The sequence below is a fragment of the Lynx canadensis genome, chromosome D2 (assembly GCF_007474595.2).
Source record: "Lynx canadensis isolate LIC74 chromosome D2, mLynCan4.pri.v2, whole genome shotgun sequence".
Classification (NCBI taxonomy): Eukaryota; Metazoa; Chordata; class Mammalia; order Carnivora; family Felidae; genus Lynx; species Lynx canadensis.
In genome coordinates this window covers 42,421,544-42,440,096 of record NC_044313.2, presented here as the reverse complement: position 1 = coordinate 42,440,096, position 18,553 = coordinate 42,421,544, and the positions used below count along the sequence as shown (strand labels likewise).

The 18,553-nt window shown below is 54.9% G+C and overlaps 1 protein-coding gene across 1 annotated transcript; it reads right to left on the bottom strand.

The window, feature by feature from the left end:
- Positions 1-1,576: 1,576 nt before the first annotated feature.
- Positions 1,577-18,455, bottom strand: MMRN2 (multimerin 2). The gene is made up of 7 exons (XM_030335286.1): positions 18,143-18,455; positions 8,899-9,027; positions 8,700-8,806; positions 8,523-8,603; positions 7,626-7,778; positions 5,723-7,459; positions 1,577-2,800 (listed from the first exon to the last, which is right to left on the bottom strand). Exons 1-7 carry the CDS (start codon positions 18,313-18,315, stop codon positions 2,415-2,417), a joined length of 2,766 nt encoding a protein of 921 aa, XP_030191146.1. The 5' UTR covers positions 18,316-18,455; the 3' UTR covers positions 1,577-2,414.
- Between the last annotated feature and the right edge of the window lie 98 nt (positions 18,456-18,553).

The window sequence follows — 18,553 nt, the reverse complement described above, 5'->3', positions numbered from 1 at the left end:
ACTTAAACATAATATTAAGGTTTTGTGAAATTGGTTTTGTTGACTGGAAAGCATCCTATTTAAAAGAACCACTGTTGGGGTGCCTGGGTGGCTCAGTCGGTTTAGCGTTGGGCTCTGCACTGAGCGTGGAGCCTGTTTAAGATTCTCTCCCTCTTCCCTTCCCCCACTTTCTCCTCTCTCTCAAAAATCAAAATAAAATTTAAAAATAGATAAATAAAAGAACCATTGTTTTCTCCAGTTCTCATCCCAGAAACTTCTGGAGCGATTCATCCATGCTGCTGGCAGAATTTACCAATTAGCACTTGCATTTACAACCTTCCTGTTGAAGAGCACCATGCCACGTGAGGGTTAGAGGGCGTTATGTCCGTTATGGAGATCAGTTCACTCTGTTTATCTGTAATACATTCCAAATGAACATCTTAAATGGTAAGACCATGCTACCCTAACATTTCCACTTAGTACGGCTTGACCAATAGTAGCCAGATTGAGCAGAAAGAAGACACAGTGAGGTCTTTCTAGCAGCAAGGGGGGCCTGGTACTGGCTTCCCAATCTTTGGTCGGGAATGGCCCAAATGCATCATGCCTTGGGTTGGGATTAGTCTTGGCAACTGAGGGCCACATTGGGCAAGAGGCCCTGGCCAGAACGAAGGGCAGGAAGGCCAGAGTCAGCCCTGTGGTCGAGATAATAAAACACCAAGATACTTAATGAAAGCTATTAGCCTAGCCACCTCATACTACCAATGGAAAAAGTTCAAGAGAGGTGGTGGTTTACTCCAGGGTCAAGCTGTCAGTGGCAGAACGGCCTGGCACACACTTCTTTGAACGTTAATGTTTGAACACACTGAGCACACAGAGCTTAGTGGTAAATAAATTCTGAGGGACAACTGTTTGAATTAATGACCCTTAGGAAACAAGGAGAAGGGCTGAGAACCCCGTTAACCCTGACAACCAACTCCCGTCCTTGTTCACTACCCAGTCCAATCCAATTTGCTTATGGAGAAGAGTGTGTTCAACAAGTTTTGAGGGGCTCCTGGGTGGCTCAGTCGGTTAAGTGTCTGACTCCTGATTTTGGCTCAGGTCGTGATCCCAGGGTTGTGGCATCAAACCCCGGCGTCAGGCTCTGCGCTAAGCACGGAGCCTGCTTAGGATTCTCTTTCTCTCTCTCCCCCCTCCCTCTGGCCCTCTCCCCTGCTTGCGTGCACTCTCTCTCTAAAATTAAAAAAAATTTTTTTTTTAATTAAAAAACCCCAAATGTTGAACACCTACAAACATTTCCTGACAATTCGATGACGGCTTTCTCAAGCCAGTTTGCTCCAGGCTCTGTAATGTTTTGAAAACCATATATCGATATTGCGGGAATGGGGGCAACTCTGGGCTGTGCTGTCTCCTCCCAAGATTCACATCACCGCCTACCGTGGAGGACTCTTGCGTGTTTTATGTGGAACTTAACTGAAGTCGTGAAGTCAAACACGGCCTGGAATGATGAGAGTCACGTTTATCCCAAAGAGTTTCATTTCCTCCATTTCTACTTACTTTACCAAATCTTTCTGCTCTCCACAAGTAAACCAGGCAGAGATTTGAAGGGCATTGCTTTATTCCAGAGCTGATCATTATTGAGGAAGATTTTGACCATCTTCCTTCACTTCCTCCCTCAGCCTCCTTCCTGGTGAGAGATGCTAATAAGAATGAGGGCGCTCATTAGCTAGTGGAGGAAGTGGGGAAAAAAAAAAAGGTAAAGGCTGTACACATTTTAGTTCATGTTTGGCATGCTTGGCTTTATCTTCTGGCGGCAAGGAGAAAAAGAAGTGAAATTAAGGCTACAGATAAGTTCAAAGAAGGACTAAAACTGAAGAGAAGATAATAATTTTGTTCCTTTGGTCACTCAATGAGGCCTCTGTCCCCGTTGCTAGTAAAGGCCAAACAGGCTAGTTTTCTCCTACTGCCCTGTAGTGGGTAGAGACCGGTTTCCAACATTGTCCAAAATGTCACCTCCGTGTGGAACGTTCCTTCCGGGAAAGAACGCTTTTCTGGCATAAGGTCAGGGAGAAGAAGCGGGAGAAAGGTTTCAAGTTTCCAACCCCAGGAGGAGCAGCACACCAAAGATGCCGTAAAACACAGGGTGTGGCAGAGAGCCGGAGTCCAAGCCATGCCGCCTCAGAAGGCGCGCCAAGCTAACGTTCGCACGTCCCGGGCCGGGTTCTGCCCAGAGAGGAGTATTCCGGTGCTTCTTGTCAGTAAGAAATAGCAAAACCCAGCGCATCTAGAGGGAGGCCACATACACCACATTGTCTTTGCAGAAGTTTTCCAGGAAGAACTGGACCGGCTGGATGGTCTCCAGACCACCCCTGGCCAGGGCTCCAGGCCAAGGAGAGCTGGGCGAGTCCGCAACGTCTGGTCGGGGCCGTGTCCAGTGTTCAGGTCTTGAACATAAGGAATCCCCCGAATGTCGTGCCTGGCGGGTGTCTCTTTACTACGGATCCCTGGGTTAACTCAAACCACACTCTCTCGCCTTTTTGCAGCTCGGCCATGGCAAAGGTTGTTGCCGTGCTTCCGCCCTTCCGCTCCTCAGTGGAACCGACAGGGGTCTGATGGTGACCTCCAAACACCAGCTGCCCCGTACCTGGCCCGGGGCCAAATTCAATGCTCACTGCAAACAGGTAGACCCCGCGCTCGGGGGCTCGGAAGTAGCCGTGTTCGGGGAAGTAGCTGCTGCCAATGTTGACGTAGGTAGTGTTGAACTTCACTGTCTGCAGGGCAGTCGTCCCTTCTGAAAAGCTGGCATAGAAGGCCACAGGGGAGCCTGGAATGCAGGACGAAAGCGCTCAGTGACTCAATCCCTCACTCCCTTAGACGGCAAATTAAACCCTGAGACCTGCCTTTCTCACCTTGTTAACAGTAGGAATAAGCCACTATTTCTAGATACCCTACGGGTTCCCAATAGCAACCTCAGAGAGTGGGAGCCAACGGGCCAGCACTCACCATGTCACTGAGAGAAAGGAAAATACAAGTCTGCTGTCTCTCCTGGTGTACGTTTTTAAAAAGCACTTCCTCCTTTGCTCCCTTTTCCTTCCAGCATCCTGAGAGGTAAGTACCCTTCTTTGAGGAAACTTTGAGTCTTGAGTGCTTACCCGGTTGTCCAAAGCTATGTGGCTTGCCAATGGCAAGCTGGGACAGGACCCGGGTCTCCGACTCCCAGACTACTGCCACCTACTGGGGATCTTGAGATCTCTCCAAAAGAAAATAACCCCTATCCTCAAGGTAATCATGCTAACGCTGGTAAGAGGATGAAAGAACCCTGAAGGGTCCTTCCTCCTGGATGGAGAGGAGACAGGACAGCAGGTAGGGCTGGGCAAGAAAACTCTTCGAGCTGGTCATCTTAACGTTTTCCAACCGTTGCACAGAGCTCCGGGATTACAGATGGGGACACGGGCCCAGAGAGGGAGCACTTGCTCCAGGTGACACAGATCATAAATTACCACACTGGCAGCTGTCTTTGGATCTCCTGATCTCTGGTGCTCTTCCCATTGCAAGAAGCATTTTGGGGGCGCCTGGGTGGCTCAGTCGGTTGAGCGTCCGACTTCAGCTCAGGGCATGATCTCGCGGTTTGCGAGCGCGAGCCCCGCGTTGGGCTCTGTGCTGACAGCTCACAGCCTGGAGCCTGCTTCGGATGCTGTGTCTCCTTCTCTCTCTGTCCCTCCCCCACCTGTGCTCTGTCTCTCTCTATCGAAAATAAATAAGTGTAAAAAAATTTTTTTAAGAAAAAAAAAAAAAAGAAAGAAGCATTTTAGCCAGCCATAGGAGGACAAGCAAGACGAAGAGAACATAGGCGTGAGGCCTGCCAGGGCCACGTGCAGGCCTGGAGCCAGAAGGAGCCACTCTGCGTAGGGGGGTGAGCATACAGTGAGGAAGGAGCCAACCTGGCTGCCTGGCTAAGACTCTCAGGCAGGGGAGGACAGGGCCAGGAGACGGGAAGGGTGAGTCCCACTGGGGTTCTGGCCATGACACTGGCCTTGGCATCGATGAGGTGATGTTCCTCACGTGCTCCCTCAACTCTCTATCTCTCTGTATCTCTCTCTCTCTGTCTCTCAGAGGAGACCAAACCTCCCCATTTCTTAGGGGATAAAACCAAAGCCTAAAGGAGGGGCAAGCGGCATAGTGGTTAGTGACTTGATCCCACCTACAGCCCCAGCTCTTTGGCTCCCGGTCCAGCAATAGTTTTGTGAATGTCAAATTTCTGCTCTTCTTTAGTTCTGGAAGATTTTCTGAGAATTAGGAAGTTTGGAATAGCTTTCCCATTTGTGGAAGATCACAGGCTCGCTGCTGGCTCTGCAGTTCCCCCAGCGTCCAGGAGGTGGGGCGCTCGGCCAGCCGAAGGAATGCCCGCCCGGCGCGCCCTCTGCCGGTACTCGGCACTCTCTCCACATGTTGCAGCCGGCCTGCCGCCCAGAGTTCAGCCTTACCGACCCCCGGGGCCCAGCCTGCCCCGCAGGAGGCTGAAGGGCTGTGCTTCACTGATTTGCTAGCTGGAAAACTGACAGTGGGCTTCCCTGCAGGGCACAAAGTGATTCTCCCATTTTACAGAGGGAGAAACTGAGACAAGGAAGTGGTGTTAGAGGCGGTTCACTGCCCCCAGGCACACGAAGGCCTCCAGGGCCGTGATGGAGAATGACAGGAGCAGGAAGAGCTTGGGATGGGATCCTCAGACCTCCCACATGCCAGGCTACACCAGCATACAGACAGCCCAGATGGCAGCCCTGTACTCAGTCCTGTGTCTGGATGAGGATGTGGCCATAGCCCCAGGGCCAGCCTCTCTGGCAGGGGGGAGTCACTTGAGGCACGGAGTCTAGTGGTCTCCTTCCCCAGGCCACATTCAGGGAGGGGCCAGGATGGCTGGCTGCACATCACATCAGCCTCAGAGCCAGCTTCCCAGGCCCAGGGTCCCGGGGCCCTGCAGGGACCCGTCGTCAAGGGCCTTTCACAGGAGAAGAACCAGCATCCTAGAGACAGCTGGACAGGGTTCAGGGCTCCCTGTGCCACTTACTAGCTGTACGAACTAGCAGGACACTTGCCCTGACCGAGCCTCAGTTTCAGGTAAGATGGCAGTGATGACGGGCTGTTGAGCTGTTATGATGACTCCGCGTGGCAAAGCCCACGGAAGGCCTGGCGCAGAGCAGCAACATGGGTCTACTATGTTAGCAGGACAAGCTCCTTTCAGGGCCCAAGGCCTTCCCCTGTATTCTCCTCTTGCCGAGTGCTGCCCATGGCCGGTGACACCAGTCCCTAGTCACATATTTGTATACAAGGGAGCTGATTAAAGACACAGGGGGTGAAGCAGGGTGGAGGGGAAGAGCTGGGACGGACAGATTTGAGGCTGTGGCCTGCGGGGAAGGGAGGCATCCCCCTCCTCGCTCTAGTGGCTGAGCGGCAGACAGCTCCGTGGTGTATATACGGGCCTCAAACGTTTACATGGAGGGCCTCTGCCTGCTCATTGATGGTTGGTTCTGGTGACTTCTACCTGCTTACACTTCCGGTAGCTTAAGAGGCCCCTGGCCGTCAATGAAAGGGGGATCTGGGCAAAGCGGGCCCTGAGTACCCCTGAAGGATGCTCACCCTGTTCTCTTTCATCCGGTCTTCTCCGAGGCAAAAGAGCTGCCAGCAGCCAGCCCTGTCCTCCCCAACTTACCCAGCCGCACCCCCCCCCCCCTCCCGCTCAGGAACTCACCTGCTTCCCAAAGCACGGGCCCTTTGATATGTGCATCCGCCCTGGGCTCTGCTTCCTTCCTGTCCCTCCTTCGGGAAGCTTCCAGACCTTTCTGCCGCTTCTTCCCTTTCTTGCTCAGCATGCCCTGCAGCTTCCCCAGGTCCAGGCTGACGTTGACTGCCAAAAGCCCTTGGAAGTTTCCGAAGAGGCTGTGGAAGAGGCGCTGGTGCTGCTCCAAGTCGCGCTCGGTGGCGGACAGCGCCTCCTGCAGGCCCTCCAGGGAGCTGTTGAGGGAGGAGACCCCGGAGGCCTCGCAGCAACGGCCCACCCTCTGGAGGTCGGCGTCCAGGCGCTCCAGCTCTTGCGCCAGCCCGGCGGGGACCCGCCCGCCGGCCTCCCCCGGCGACGCATCGCGGCCCCCCGCCGCCTCCGCCGCCGCCTCCAGGGCCGTCACGCGGGCGGCCAGCGCGTCCCAGGCGAGGGCCTGCTCCTGCAGCCCGCTGGCGGCGTCCTGCAGGCCGACGCGGATCTGCTCGTAGCGCAGCGGCAGCGGGCCGGGCGCCTGCTCGGACATCTCCTCCATCACCTCCTCTCCGAAAAGGGCGGCCAGCACGGCCTCGTGCCGCAGCGCGTCGTCCAGCAGGGCCTTGAAGTAGCCGTGCAGCTGGCCGAGTTCGCGCCGCATCTCCCCGTGCGCCTCCCGCAGCGCGCTCGCCTCGCCGTCCAGCGCCCGCAGCTGGCTCCGCAGCCGCGCCCCGTCGACCCGCGCCCGCTCGCCCTCCGCCCGCCGCTCGTCCACCGCCCGCGACAGGGCGGCCACGGCGTCGCTCAGGGCCTGCAGGGACGAGCCCTCGAGCCGGCGCCGCTCGTCCGGGCCCACCTGCGCCTCCTCCAGGGCCCGCGTGGCATTCAGGTCCAAGTAGAGCTTCTGGCAGTCGCAGTCCTTGACGTACTTGATGAGGTCGGCGTTGGTGCCGTGCAGGTGCTGGATGGTGAGGTTGAGCTCCAGGAGCTGCCGCTCCATCTCCTCCTTGTTCTCCTCCATGATCAGCGACTTCTCCATCAGGATCACCCGCAGCTCGCGCAGCGCCGTGTGGTTCACCTGCAGCTCCAACAGCTTGTGCTCCACCTGGCTGATCTGATCGAAGGTCTCATCGGATTCCGAGTACAGCTCCTTGATCTCCTCCACGTGCTGCGCCAGGGTGGCCTGCATGTCCGCCAGGATGCCCCGCAACTCCTCTTCCCTGCGGCCGGCGGCCGCGTGCAGCGCTGAGAGGTTCCTCTGCAGCTGGCCCAGCCTGGCCTGCAGGCTCTCGGGCTCCGGCCTTGCCGCTGCCCCCGCCGCCGCGGGGACCAGGCTGCCGTTGGCCCCCACGGACCCCTGGGCCTTAAGGAACCTCTTCAACTTGGCGTCCACATCCGCGTGGACCTCGGAGAGGGACTGCTGCAGGGAGAGGTGCTGGGCGTGCATGCGCTCCTCCACGTCCTGCCGCAGCTGTCCCACTCTCTGGGCGTTGTCCTGCACCTTGGTCTCAAATTTGGCACCAAGCTCCTGGAAGTCAGCTCTGGCTACCGTGCTCTCCTGGACCCCCCGGATGGCCTGCTGGTTGGCCTCCACGTCAAGAGAGAGGTTTCTTACGGCCTGGGAGAGGCTGTGCAGGCTTTGGTTGAAGCTGCTCCAAATGGGGCTGAAATGCACGCGCAGGAAGGCGTCCATGTGGGGCAGTAGCACCTGCTCCAGGGATCTGCCAGGAAACACTGCAACAGAGACCCGTTTGTACACAAGCCCTGCAAGGCCCAGACACCCCTCCCCAGGCAGGGACCAGAGGGGGCTCCTCTGAGATCTGGGCCTTCCTGCCCCGCCTTCCTCTCTCCCCTCAGATGTGAACAGGCTGTTCCTCCACCCCTGGAGCCTGCCACTCACCAGGCTCTGTCTGATTTGCCTCCATGGTCGCAGCTGTGACATTGCTTTCCAGCGCCTTCCACAGGCCTGGGAGGCTGTCTGCCACCTGGTGAATGTCGTTCTGGAGATCCTCCTGTGACACCATGGTGTCGCTGATCTCTGCAGCCAGGTGGCCTGAAGACACACAAGGGATAAGTGTCGAGGTCTCACTTCCCAGACCTGGGGAGATCGTGAGGTACGGAGAAAGAAATTTCCAGGTTCGGATAGAAATACCAGGGAGCTGTGTGCTGACGTCCTGTGAGCGGGAGCTCAGAAGCCTTTAGCTCCAGAGGGGGAATGCTTGGCGCTTGAGCCCTCACCCTCACTGGGCACCCACAGCAGACACGCCTGATCAATCATGGCACACTTTTGTCCTCAGCTGTGTGGACATGGCCTCTCAACAATCATCCTAGGCAGCCCTTGTCTAAAGGTAGGAGTTCACCGCACGATGAAATTTATTTGCCACGTCGGCCGTGGTCTAGCCTTGAAAGGCCTCACAATTGGTGCCTCTTGGTGGTTCTGTGCTGACTATACACCAAGGCTAGCACGACTTTCTGGCCCTGGTTAGGAGACATGGGGGAAAGTTTCTTCCAGGCCATAGGATCTTGTCCCATTCAAGGGGCAAGGTAGGTGCCGGATGAAGCTATCCTTCCCAGAAAATGCAGTCAAGGGAAAGGGTGTGTATGCTTAGCCAACAGGCAGTGACCGAGGGCCCTGTGGCTCTGCCCTCCTTGGTGTGGGGGGTAGGGTGATACAGGGCCACAGAGGGACCCCTGCTGATTCTGGGCACAGAGTTTTCCTGAAATGGCCTGGGCATGTGGGTTCTTTCTGCCTGCCTGCCTGCCTGCCCCTCCTGTACCTTCTAGGAAAGCAGCATACCTGGTTCAAAGCCGACTGGCCCATCCCAAGACTCCTGGAGGCCATCCCCTGGATCTTCGGGCTCAAGGATTGCCGTGGGATCTGCAGAGAGGAGGCAACAGATCTTGACACAGGTCAAGGGAGCTGCCTGACCTCTGGGTCAGAGGTTGAAGGGGAGGGAGCCACAGGGAGCCCTACCGTAGTGTCGGCAGTCAGGGCCTGAAAAGCCTGGGCAGCACTTCCAGGCCACGGAAGCCAGAACCTTCTGCTTGACCTTGTACACCGGCTTGTGTATCATGCGGTACCTGGGGAAAGATGGCCAGCTCAGTGACTCCAGAGTGAGCCAGTGTAGGACTTGGGTGGGTGGCCCCCCTTGCCCCATCCTGCCCCCACTCACATGACTTTGACTTTCTGGCAGTCCGGAGTCTCCTGTGGACATGGCTGCTGCGAGTGGACAAGGAATTTCTCTGTTTTGCAAGCAGCTACAAAGGTGACCAGCCTAGACTTCTGGTAAGGGCACCAGTTACTGGAAAAACAAGCCAGAGGAGAGGGCTGCTGAGCCACACCCGGGTCCCACATGACCCTTCCTAGATGCCAACAGCGGTGCCAGTGCCCCACTCCTGCCTCCCTGCCCCACCCAATGCCTGGGATTCTAGAATCCATTATCCTGAGAAGGGAGCACTCTGCATTATTTATCCCTCGGCCCCCGGACAAAGGCTCCACAAACCCTGCCTGCAAGGGCACCTGCTCCACTGGCTTCCAGGGGCCAGCACAGAGAGGCTGACAAGCACCCCCAAAATCACACAGAGCCAGGAAGGCCTCTCGCTGTCTCTATTGGTGCCAGGGAAGCAGCATCATGCCGCTGGGGCTGGAGAGTCCTGGGTTCAAGTCCTTCGCACTCTGACTTTGAGTGAGGCACTTAGGGAGTTTCCACTCTCCCATTTATCAGATAGAGATCATAATACCCTCCTCCAAGTGGGCGGATGGGTACCAAGTGCCGGGATCCTGACAAGTGCTCGGCGATCACTGCCACCCTGCCCTGTTACGCTCACATCTGTCTTCACCACAGACCAGGCTTCAGGGAGGACACCTGCTCCCTGGCGATTCCCCATTATGGCCATTATGGAAATGGACTTTCAAACAACTGTGGGAGAAGGCAGCAGCTGAGTGGAGCAGCCCCTTCTCTGGGAAAGAGCCTACAGGGTAGTTTGGGGGTCACATTCAGCACCCTGAATGCCTGAGAGGTAGCCTCTCCATCTACATTCTTTACGAGTGCGTGTTGTTGCAAGTCCCAGGAGCAGGGGGTGCTCATGGCTGACACAGCCCCAGCTCACTGACCCGGTGGCAGGCTTGATGGGGTCAGTAGAATAGATCAGAGGGTCCTTCCCCCAGCAATCAGCTCCCAGAATGGAGCTCTCCTGTGCTGCAAGCGGCAATGACCTCCAGGGCTCAGTTCAGCTCAGCACCCCTTGGGTATTGGGTACCGGGCTCAAGCTGAACAGGATTCAGTGCCAATATGGAGTAACAGACCTTCCTTCCAGGGTCCCCAGGGAGAGCAGGCCATCTCAGACGGTGTGGAAGGTGCCAGGACCCGGGGAGACTTTCAGAAGGAGATGATAACTTGGCACCAGGAACTGTGCCAGAGATGTGTGGCCCACTGAGATGCAGAGGGTTGGGGCAGGGAAGGGGCTGCTGAGGTAAGGAGAAGCCAGAACGTGGAGGCCTTGAGCTCCTACGGAGGAGCTGGACTGTGTCCTGAAGGGACAGAAAGTTGTGGAGGGGTTCGAGCAGAGACGTCACACATGAAAGGGCCACCTTGGTTCCCGGGTACAGAAAGGCCAGGGAGAGGCGAGGTATAGGCGGCTGTGTCAGGGATCTAGGTGGGAGATTCTGGCAGGTTCCATGGGTGATGGTGGTGGATGTGGAGAGAAATGGCCACACTCATCAGATATTAGGAGGCAGTGTTCGAGGGCCTTGGAGACGGAGTGGCCGTCAGGTTAGGATTTTATTCTCTGGACCTGGTCTCTGTCCTGGGACCACCAGGCACCACCACACCGGGATTCTGCTGAGGAGGGCAGGGGGTAGGATTGAGGGGAATTGAGTGACCATATCTCTCTTGAGGGCTGAGACCCCCAGCCTGACTTCCTGCTTGGCTCCCAAAAGCCTGGCAGCCAGCCTTTACCCTCTTGGTAGCAAACTGAAAAAGCCCATCGGGAAAATGACCCCACTCAAGAGGAACGACCTAAAAACAATGGCATCAGGGGCTCCCCCAGTGAAATAGCCCAGCAGAGCACATTATGACAAAAGAGGTTAGAAAGACCCATCCACACATCCAGCTTCCAGTGGGCTTCTTAGTCTGTCTGCTCTCAAGTGGGCAGATGTCCAAGATGACTCCTGAGAAAAACCTCTAGTACAAAAGAGGGAGATCAAAAACAAACAATTGGAAAAAAAATCAACTTGGAGAAAACCAACACTGTGCAGAGAAGTCCCCCAAATTTGTATTCACAGCTCTAGATCTATAAGAGAAGTTACTGCATCCAAGAAACAAGAACAGGAAGCTATTAAAAAATAGGATGAACATATGGGGTGCTATACAGGGTGGCTCAGTTGGCTCAGTGTCTGACTTCAGCTCAGGTCGTGAGCTTGTGGTTCCTGGGTTTAAGCCCCACATCAGGCTCTGTGCTGACAGCTCAGAGCCTGGAGCCTGCTTCAGCTTCTGTGGCTCCCTCTCTCTCTGCCCCTCCCCACTCACACTCTGTCTCTCTCAAAAACAAACATTAAAAATTTTTAATGGAAGCACATACAGAGAATGAAAAATACAACAGTGGAAAATTTAAAATATAACAGTAGAAATGCAAAAGAAAATTAATAAAAATGTTAGAGGGTAAAGTTCAAAAAATTTCCCCAAAAGAAGAGCAAAGGGCAAAAGAAAACAGGAGAGGAAAGCTCAGGAAAACTGAAGACCAGTGTTGGAAATCTGTGGGGAATAAGATTAGGAATTCCCAGAGCTTGCACCAACGGGTCAACAAGGCATAAAGAAATAGAAAGCCACGGGATGAAAGCATCCAAGGTGAGGTAAACAAGATTAGGTAAACATGGCAAAGCGCCCCCAGTATAGAACAAAGGTATAGAAATAGGAAACCTCAGGATGAAAGCATCCAAGAATAGTAAACAAGATTAGGTATTCAGGGAGGAAACGCTCCCCAACTTAGTACAATAGCAGAAAGCTGCTTTCACAGGAAGGAAGGACCAAAATAGGTAAACAGTAAACAGGACTATAGACTGCAGCAGGCGGGGCAGCAGGGCAAAGTTGCCCAGAGTGGAGCTAATTAGCAAAAGAAAGGTGCTTTGTTGACCCTGAGGTAGCAAGCTCTGTCTGTCTTGTCCCCTAAGCTAGCTAAGATAAACAGACATGGTGCATCATGCCTGCTGTAAACAACCATCTGCCCGGCACCAGGACTTTGTTTCGTATTGACCCAAACCCCTAACAACACATATCTTCAAAACCCCCTTTCCCTCATGCCTGTGAATTAATGTTCACGGTTTCATTGTCTCTTTGTGCACATCCATCACGCTTGTAAGCCTTCTGATCCTAATAAAAACAGAGCAAGGACCCTTACTCGGGGCTTTTGTCTCCTCCCAGACATTAGCCTCTCTTGCATTTTAAAACTGTGTCCGCTCTCTTGCTGGACAAGAGAGAACTCCAGACCCAGGGTCTACACCAGAAATCCAATATCTGAATAACAGGAGTTCCAGAAAGAGAACAGAAGGAGGAAATCGCTTATTTAAAAAATCAAGGGGCGCCTGGGTGGCGCAGTCGGTTAAGCGTCCGACTTCAGCCAGGTCACGATCTCGCGGTCCGGGAGTTCGAGCCCCGCGTCAGGCTCTGGGCTGATGGCTCAGAGCCTGGAGCCTGTTTCCGATTCTGTGTCTCCCTCTCTCTCTGCCCCTCGCCCGTTCATGCTCTGTCTCTCTCTGTCCCAAAAATAAATAAACGTTGAAAAAAAAATTTTTTTTTAAATAAAGTAAAATAAAAAATCAAATATTACAGAAGTGAAGGACTTGAATTTTCAGATGCAAAGGGCCCACTAATTACCCACAATGTGATGAAAATAAACTCACATCATCATGAAATTTTAGAACTCTGGGAATGAAGGTAATTTTATACTTTCTAGAGAGAAAAATCAACACACACACACACACACACACACACACACACACACACACCAGCAATTAGAATGGCCTTGAGCCTCTCAACAGCAATACTGGAAACTAGAACACAGTGGAGAACTGCCTTCAAAATACGGAAGGAAAAATATTTCCAATTTAGAATCCTATACCCAACCTAACTATCAGTCAAAGCAAAGAGAGCAAGAATAAAAACATTTTCAACACACCAGTTTTCAAAACATTGCCTACCCCAGGACCCCACATCAGGGAGCTACCAGAACAGTGGTTTGCAATCTTGCCATCAAATCTTCACATCAAAACCGTTGTGTGGCACTTTCAAAAGAAGAGCCTCTGGGCTCCACTCCAAGTCAATGAAGCAAGATTCTCTGGGATTGTGGCCTGGGCATCAACATTTTAAAGCTCTCTGTGGCATTCTAAGTCACAGCCCAGGACAGGGTACCACTGTGCCAGAAGTGCCCCACCGACACAAGCCAGGGTACCAAGAAAGAGGAAAGCAGGGCATCGGGAGACAGGAATTCCATCAGAGAATTGAGGGGAAGGGAGTCCCCAGGAAGATGGTGCAGGCGAGCCCATGTCAACGATGGGCAGTGGGTGCAGGGCCAGCGTCCAGAGCTAGAGCTCTGAGACCAGGAATCACCAAGAACACACAGGTAGTCAAACACCTGACATGGATGAAAGGGGAGAGCAGGTGTGGACAAACTGGCCAAGAGTTTGGGATCGAGCAGTGACAGAAATGCAGGAAACTAAGCAAAAGAAGCCAAACAATGGAAACCGTTGTTTGCTCCAGGGAAGACCAAAAGTATGAAGTGTCTCCACTCTGAATAGCATACATAGTCACATGAATGTAATCACTCAAAATGACAATGTGGGAGGATGATGGATAGGGTGTGTGTGTGTGTGTGTGTGTGTGTGTGTGTGTGCACGTGCATATGCACATGGGTGTGCTCTTGCATGCTTGCTATGCGTGCATGTTGGGGTTAGGGTATGGAGTGGGAATGAGAGTTTCCCAAAGAAGCAGCAATATAAACATGTTAGTTAGAGACACAGAGACGGATGCCAAAGGAATCACCTAAATAGTTGAAAATTATTGCCTGTGGGGACCAGTGAGGGCAGGGGCTTCTGGTCATGTCAACAAACTTTGTAGAAGGTTTGACTCTAACCCAGAGGGTCATGCAGTTTTTCTGCAAAGGAACAGATAGTAGATATTTCACACAAAGCTAACTGCATAATCTGTAGTGTCCAGTGCAAAATAAAAATACGGGACAACAATAAAGATTAAACCAAGTGTGAGGCCCTTCTGTGGGTGCACCCTATGTGACTGCTCAAGTCATGTGCCCGTGGACCTGGCCCTGATTTTAAGCAAAGAATGTTCACTCAACACGGAGAGAGAGAGAGAGAGAGAGAGAGACCGCGAAGTTGCTGGGTCCAGAGTTCAGGGACCACGGGTGAGATGGCCACCTTCACGGACTGTTCCAGGACCAGAAATTCCAGTCCCCACCCCACCCCCACCCTGGGCTCCCTGGAAATTCTGCAACTTGGGCTCAGGCCTGGGGAAAATTGTTTCTCTAAACCAGTGGTTCTCAGCAGGGGGTGAAGTGACTTTTGCCGCTAGGTGTATTTGTTAACCTCTGGAGACCTTTACAGTCGTCACCACCGGGAGGGGGGAGGAGTGCCTGGCATCCAGTGTGTGGAGACCAAGGATGCTGCTAAACACCCCGCAATGTGGGCAGCACAGCCCGGCACCCCCACAACCAAGAATTAGCCAGTCCCAAATGCCAGGCGTGCCAAGGTTGAGAAACACCCACTCAAAACACAGTTCCATTCGTTGCTCCAAACTGCTGCTGAGGGCCCAGAAGGCCTGTGCCCAGGCGCACTGGGTTTGGTCCAGCCTGCCAGGGAGTGACTGGGACTTTCCATCTGGAGCTCCTGGAACCGGAAGCGGTGCCGCCCACCCTTCCTGCCCAGGAACTTTCTCTCCTGACCTGCCCAAACCTCAGGCTCCATCTATTCTCCCTGCCCACACTCCCCCTCCCTTGGCAGCCCAACCCCCTTGGCACAGTGCAGGCCCTGGCCCAGAAGCCCTGGGAACATTCCTGACCTTTGCTTTGGTTTCCTCCAGCTCCTGGCAGCTTCACGCTGGCCCTCTGCGCCCGAGCCCCCAGCCCGGCTCGCTGAGGCACCCATTGTTCTCGCTGCCTCCTGGTCTCAGGCCTGGGCGCTCTTTGCACCCTCGTCTCCTGGGGCCAGCTGGGTTTGGGCTACCCTGAGCCTCTGACATGGCCCCCACCTGACCCCTTGCCCCAGTCAGGAGGGCGTCTGCTGACCCCTTTGGAGCTTTTAATGGGAGATGAGAAGGCTGGGCCCTCCTCCCCTCCCCCTTCCGGGACTCAGGTTGGGTCCTTTGAGCAAGGCCCTTCCCCCAGTCCTGGAAATGTGGAGCCGATTCCCACTTCCGGCCCCTCCCTGGGGGCAAAGGGAGGGGCTACGTGGGAGGCTGAGGAGCCTCTAGCTGGGAAAGGGCTGTTAGCTGGGGCCTTCTGAATTATGGATGTGCTGCTGCTATTGTCCACTGGGACACTTAAATACCAGTAAACCTCACCTCTGACTGCCCCTTAAGTCCTTAAGGCTTTCTGGGGAAGGAGGGTGTGTTCTCGGTATCCTTGCTTTCTGAGACCCTGAAGGCAGCCGTGAATATGACCACTCCAGGGGAGAATTTTGCAGGGCTTTGTCTCTGAAAGGGGCTTTGGCAGAGGAGCCTGAAGCCCACTCAATGTCCAGAGTGGGAGTTCCCTGAGTGTGCCCAGGGCCCTGTGCTTCTGACAACAGGAACAGGTGCAGGAGATACAGCCATGGCAGTGGCTGGTGGCCTGGGCTCCACCCTGCTCCTGTGTGACCTCCAGCCGTATGCTTGACTCCTCTGGGCTACGAGCTCTCAGTTGCAAAAAAAATCACAAAGGCTACCTACTTGTACATGGGTCAAGAGAAGCTGATGCTGGTGGCCAGGGCCAGCTGGGCTGCTGGGAGCAGCCTCCCTACATTACCACCATCCCGGGGGAGACAGGGCAGAAGACACCTGGAGTTTGCAGCCCGGTGGTTGCAGGCCCCTGTTCTGATCGGTCACTTAGCTGTGTGGTCCAGGGTGGCATCCCCATCCCTCTGAGCCTCACAGCACGGAAAGTGGAGAGAGCAGAGCTCTCATGACATGTAGAGATGGGGCACCTTGCCCAGGGCTCAGCCTGGTCCTCAACGCAGGCTCAGTCCTGCAGGGGGAGCAAGTGCAGGCTCTGAGAAGCCTACCTCCTAACTGCCTCTCCGTCCCACTCCTACCAAAGCCAGGGGGCATCCAAAGAGCCTTCTCCCCATGGAGTCCAAATACACGGGTGACTGGGGCACCCAGGGACAGGGGGAGCATTCAACCACGTCCTGCCTCCACCCTGGGACCAGGCATCCAGCACCCAACTGTTCTGTTCAAACTTCTCTTTGCAAAGGGTCTAATCTGGGCTCATATCCAAGGCCTGCCATAGCCCTGGAGCTCCAGAAAGAGGTGTGGGGGGCCAAGGCCCAGCAGTCTTGTCGATGATGGTGCAGGGGCCCCGCCTCCCCTTCCCCTGCTGCAGGAGGGAGACTGGAGCAGCATTTCCGCCTGGCCCTTTACAGAGCACGGGAAGCAATCAGCCCGAGGAAGCTGAGCAGGATTTCCTTCCTTTCACACCAGCCCCTCTGGAGGCCTTGACAACCTGGGCTGGGCCTGTGGGGACCGCCGCTTCTGGGTTGTGGGAAGGAGACCTAGCAGGCCTGCTGGGACCCCCCGGGTTCCCCTGGGACCCGGTGTTCCTGGGCTGGGGATCCCTTCTACGTACATCTGCACATGCTGTGCACACACTGGGACCACCCAGGGAGTGGATGAGCGCAGCCCACAAGCCTCTCCCCACAGCCAACGGGGTAGGGAGAAAGAGGGGTGTCTCCTACTTCTTTTTGATCCACCTGGGACCTTGAGCCTCCCTTTTATCAAAAGGAAGGCAGGTCACCGAAGAAAGGAGCTTTGGGGTAGGGAGGCTTGGTTCTTACACCTGAAATCAGAGTTCGGTGGCTGGAGCCCCCCACCAAGAATCACCTGCTCCACCCAGCCCTGAGCTGACCTGGTGGTGGGGCAGAGATGGGCCCCCTCCTCCCCACTTGGCCAGCCCCTCCCTCCCTGAGAGTCGGTGTGCACTTGCTTATTACTCTTTCCTCTCCATGGCCAAATCCACTTTCAGGAAAGTGTCCAACAAACACATTCACCTTGAAGTGTCAGAGCTTATAGGACAACTGTCCCAGGCAGATTCATTCCATAAGCTAATGTGATAGTGAATCTCAGGGAGCCAGGTGGAAGGCTCTGGGTGGGTGTAAACTGACCCCTTTCACCTTCCAAACCCATATAAACACCCTCACCAAGTCTGGTGTGTGTGTGTCTGTGGTCGGGAGTGTGGTAGGCATATAAAGTGCGTCTAGGGGGTGGGGCTGCCTCTGAGTGCTCGGGAACCAGATCATGAGCTCTGAAGTCAGACCTAGATCCTGGTTCTAGATCCCCTTAGCTGTATGATTGTGGGTCAGGTGTTTAGTCTCTCTGAGCCGTGGGTTCCTCCCCTGTAACCCCGGCTGTTGGCAGGATTAACCAAGCTAACACCCGGCAAAGTGCCTAGCCCCAAGGGGGACCCCATGAGGGCACCTGCTGTTCTGACTGTGGAGCACCCCGAGGAGGAACCCACAGGTCCAGCACCTTATCAGCAGGGGCACCTGAGTCTGGACAAATAAAAGACTGGGAAATGGTGTCCTGGTTCAGTCACAAGACCATTCCACTCATTTCCAGGGGGGCACTGAAGCAGAACTCACTGGATGCCGTGGCTTCCTCTTTGTCTGGAAATAGGGCAGAGTACCCTGTCTGCTCACTGCTTGTCTCTCAGGGCTAAGCTGAAGACCCACACCAGTCCTCCTGGGCACTCAGATAAAAATCCAGTCCCCAGGAGTGTCTCTCTTCCATGACTTATGCCAGGCCAGCCTCATGGAGGCTCAAATGTCAGTTGACTTACTTCAAAGAAGGGGAGACACTGCCAGGCCAGCTGGAAACTTCTGGAACTACTGCCCCTCATCACCCCTTGCTAAGTGGTTGATGGCAAGAAATGCTCTTGCCCGACCTCCAGGTTGCTCCCTGTCATGGGCCAGGTGAGGAACTTCCTGTGGTCCTTAGGCTGGGCCCTGGGGTGCCCAGTCTGGGCTTGGAGGGGTGGTGGCCTCCTGAAGGGAGTCTGACACCAGGCATCTCATTCAGCCTCACAGCCGGCCCCAGCAGGTACATAATATTAGGTCATTTCACAGATGGGTAACTGAGGTTCCAAGAGACTCTGTTCTGGCTGAGCTGGGACTCAGATCCTGTACCATGACCTCCCCCCCAAGGTCGAGGTCCTCCTTACCGTCTGACGGGGTCCCCGCCGATATCCTCAGCCTCTGCCCTCCAGACCGCAGGCGGCCTTGGGCTGTGTGGATCAGAGAGCCTGCTACCTGAAGCCTTGGCGCAGGCCCCCAGCAGCCCCCAGCCTAGGGGCCCCCCGAGACCGAGCAGCAGCGTCAGGATCATCTTGGCCATGGGACAGGCTCAGCCGCAGCAAGTGACTCCACACACTGCTGGTGATGTTGACGTCGTCTTCAAGTTAAGCCTCAGAAGGAAAAGAAAGCACAGGGACAACAAAGAGAGGAAGTGGCCTGGGCCGGCCCACCCGGTGAGCCTCGTCCGGCACCCCCCTCACCCCCCCCCCCCCGCTACCTCCACCATCCCCTGCAGAGGCAGCCAACAACTCAGACCGGTTCCTGTGCCTCTCTAAGAG

Bases quoted from the DNA above. Each gene is read 5' to 3' on its own strand.
- MMRN2 (XM_030335286.1), bottom strand. From the start codon at position 18,315: ATGGCCAAGATGATCCTGACGCTGCTGCTCGGTCTCGGGGGGCCCCTA. The intron at 8,604-8,699 runs GTAGGGCTCCCT...TCCTCTCTGCAG, and splicing joins CCCTGACTGCCGACACTACG to ATCCCACGGCAATCCTTGAG. The intron at 7,460-7,625 runs GTGAGTGGCAGG...TCTCTGTTGCAG, and splicing joins GGCAAATCAGACAGAGCCTG to TGTTTCCTGGCAGATCCCTG.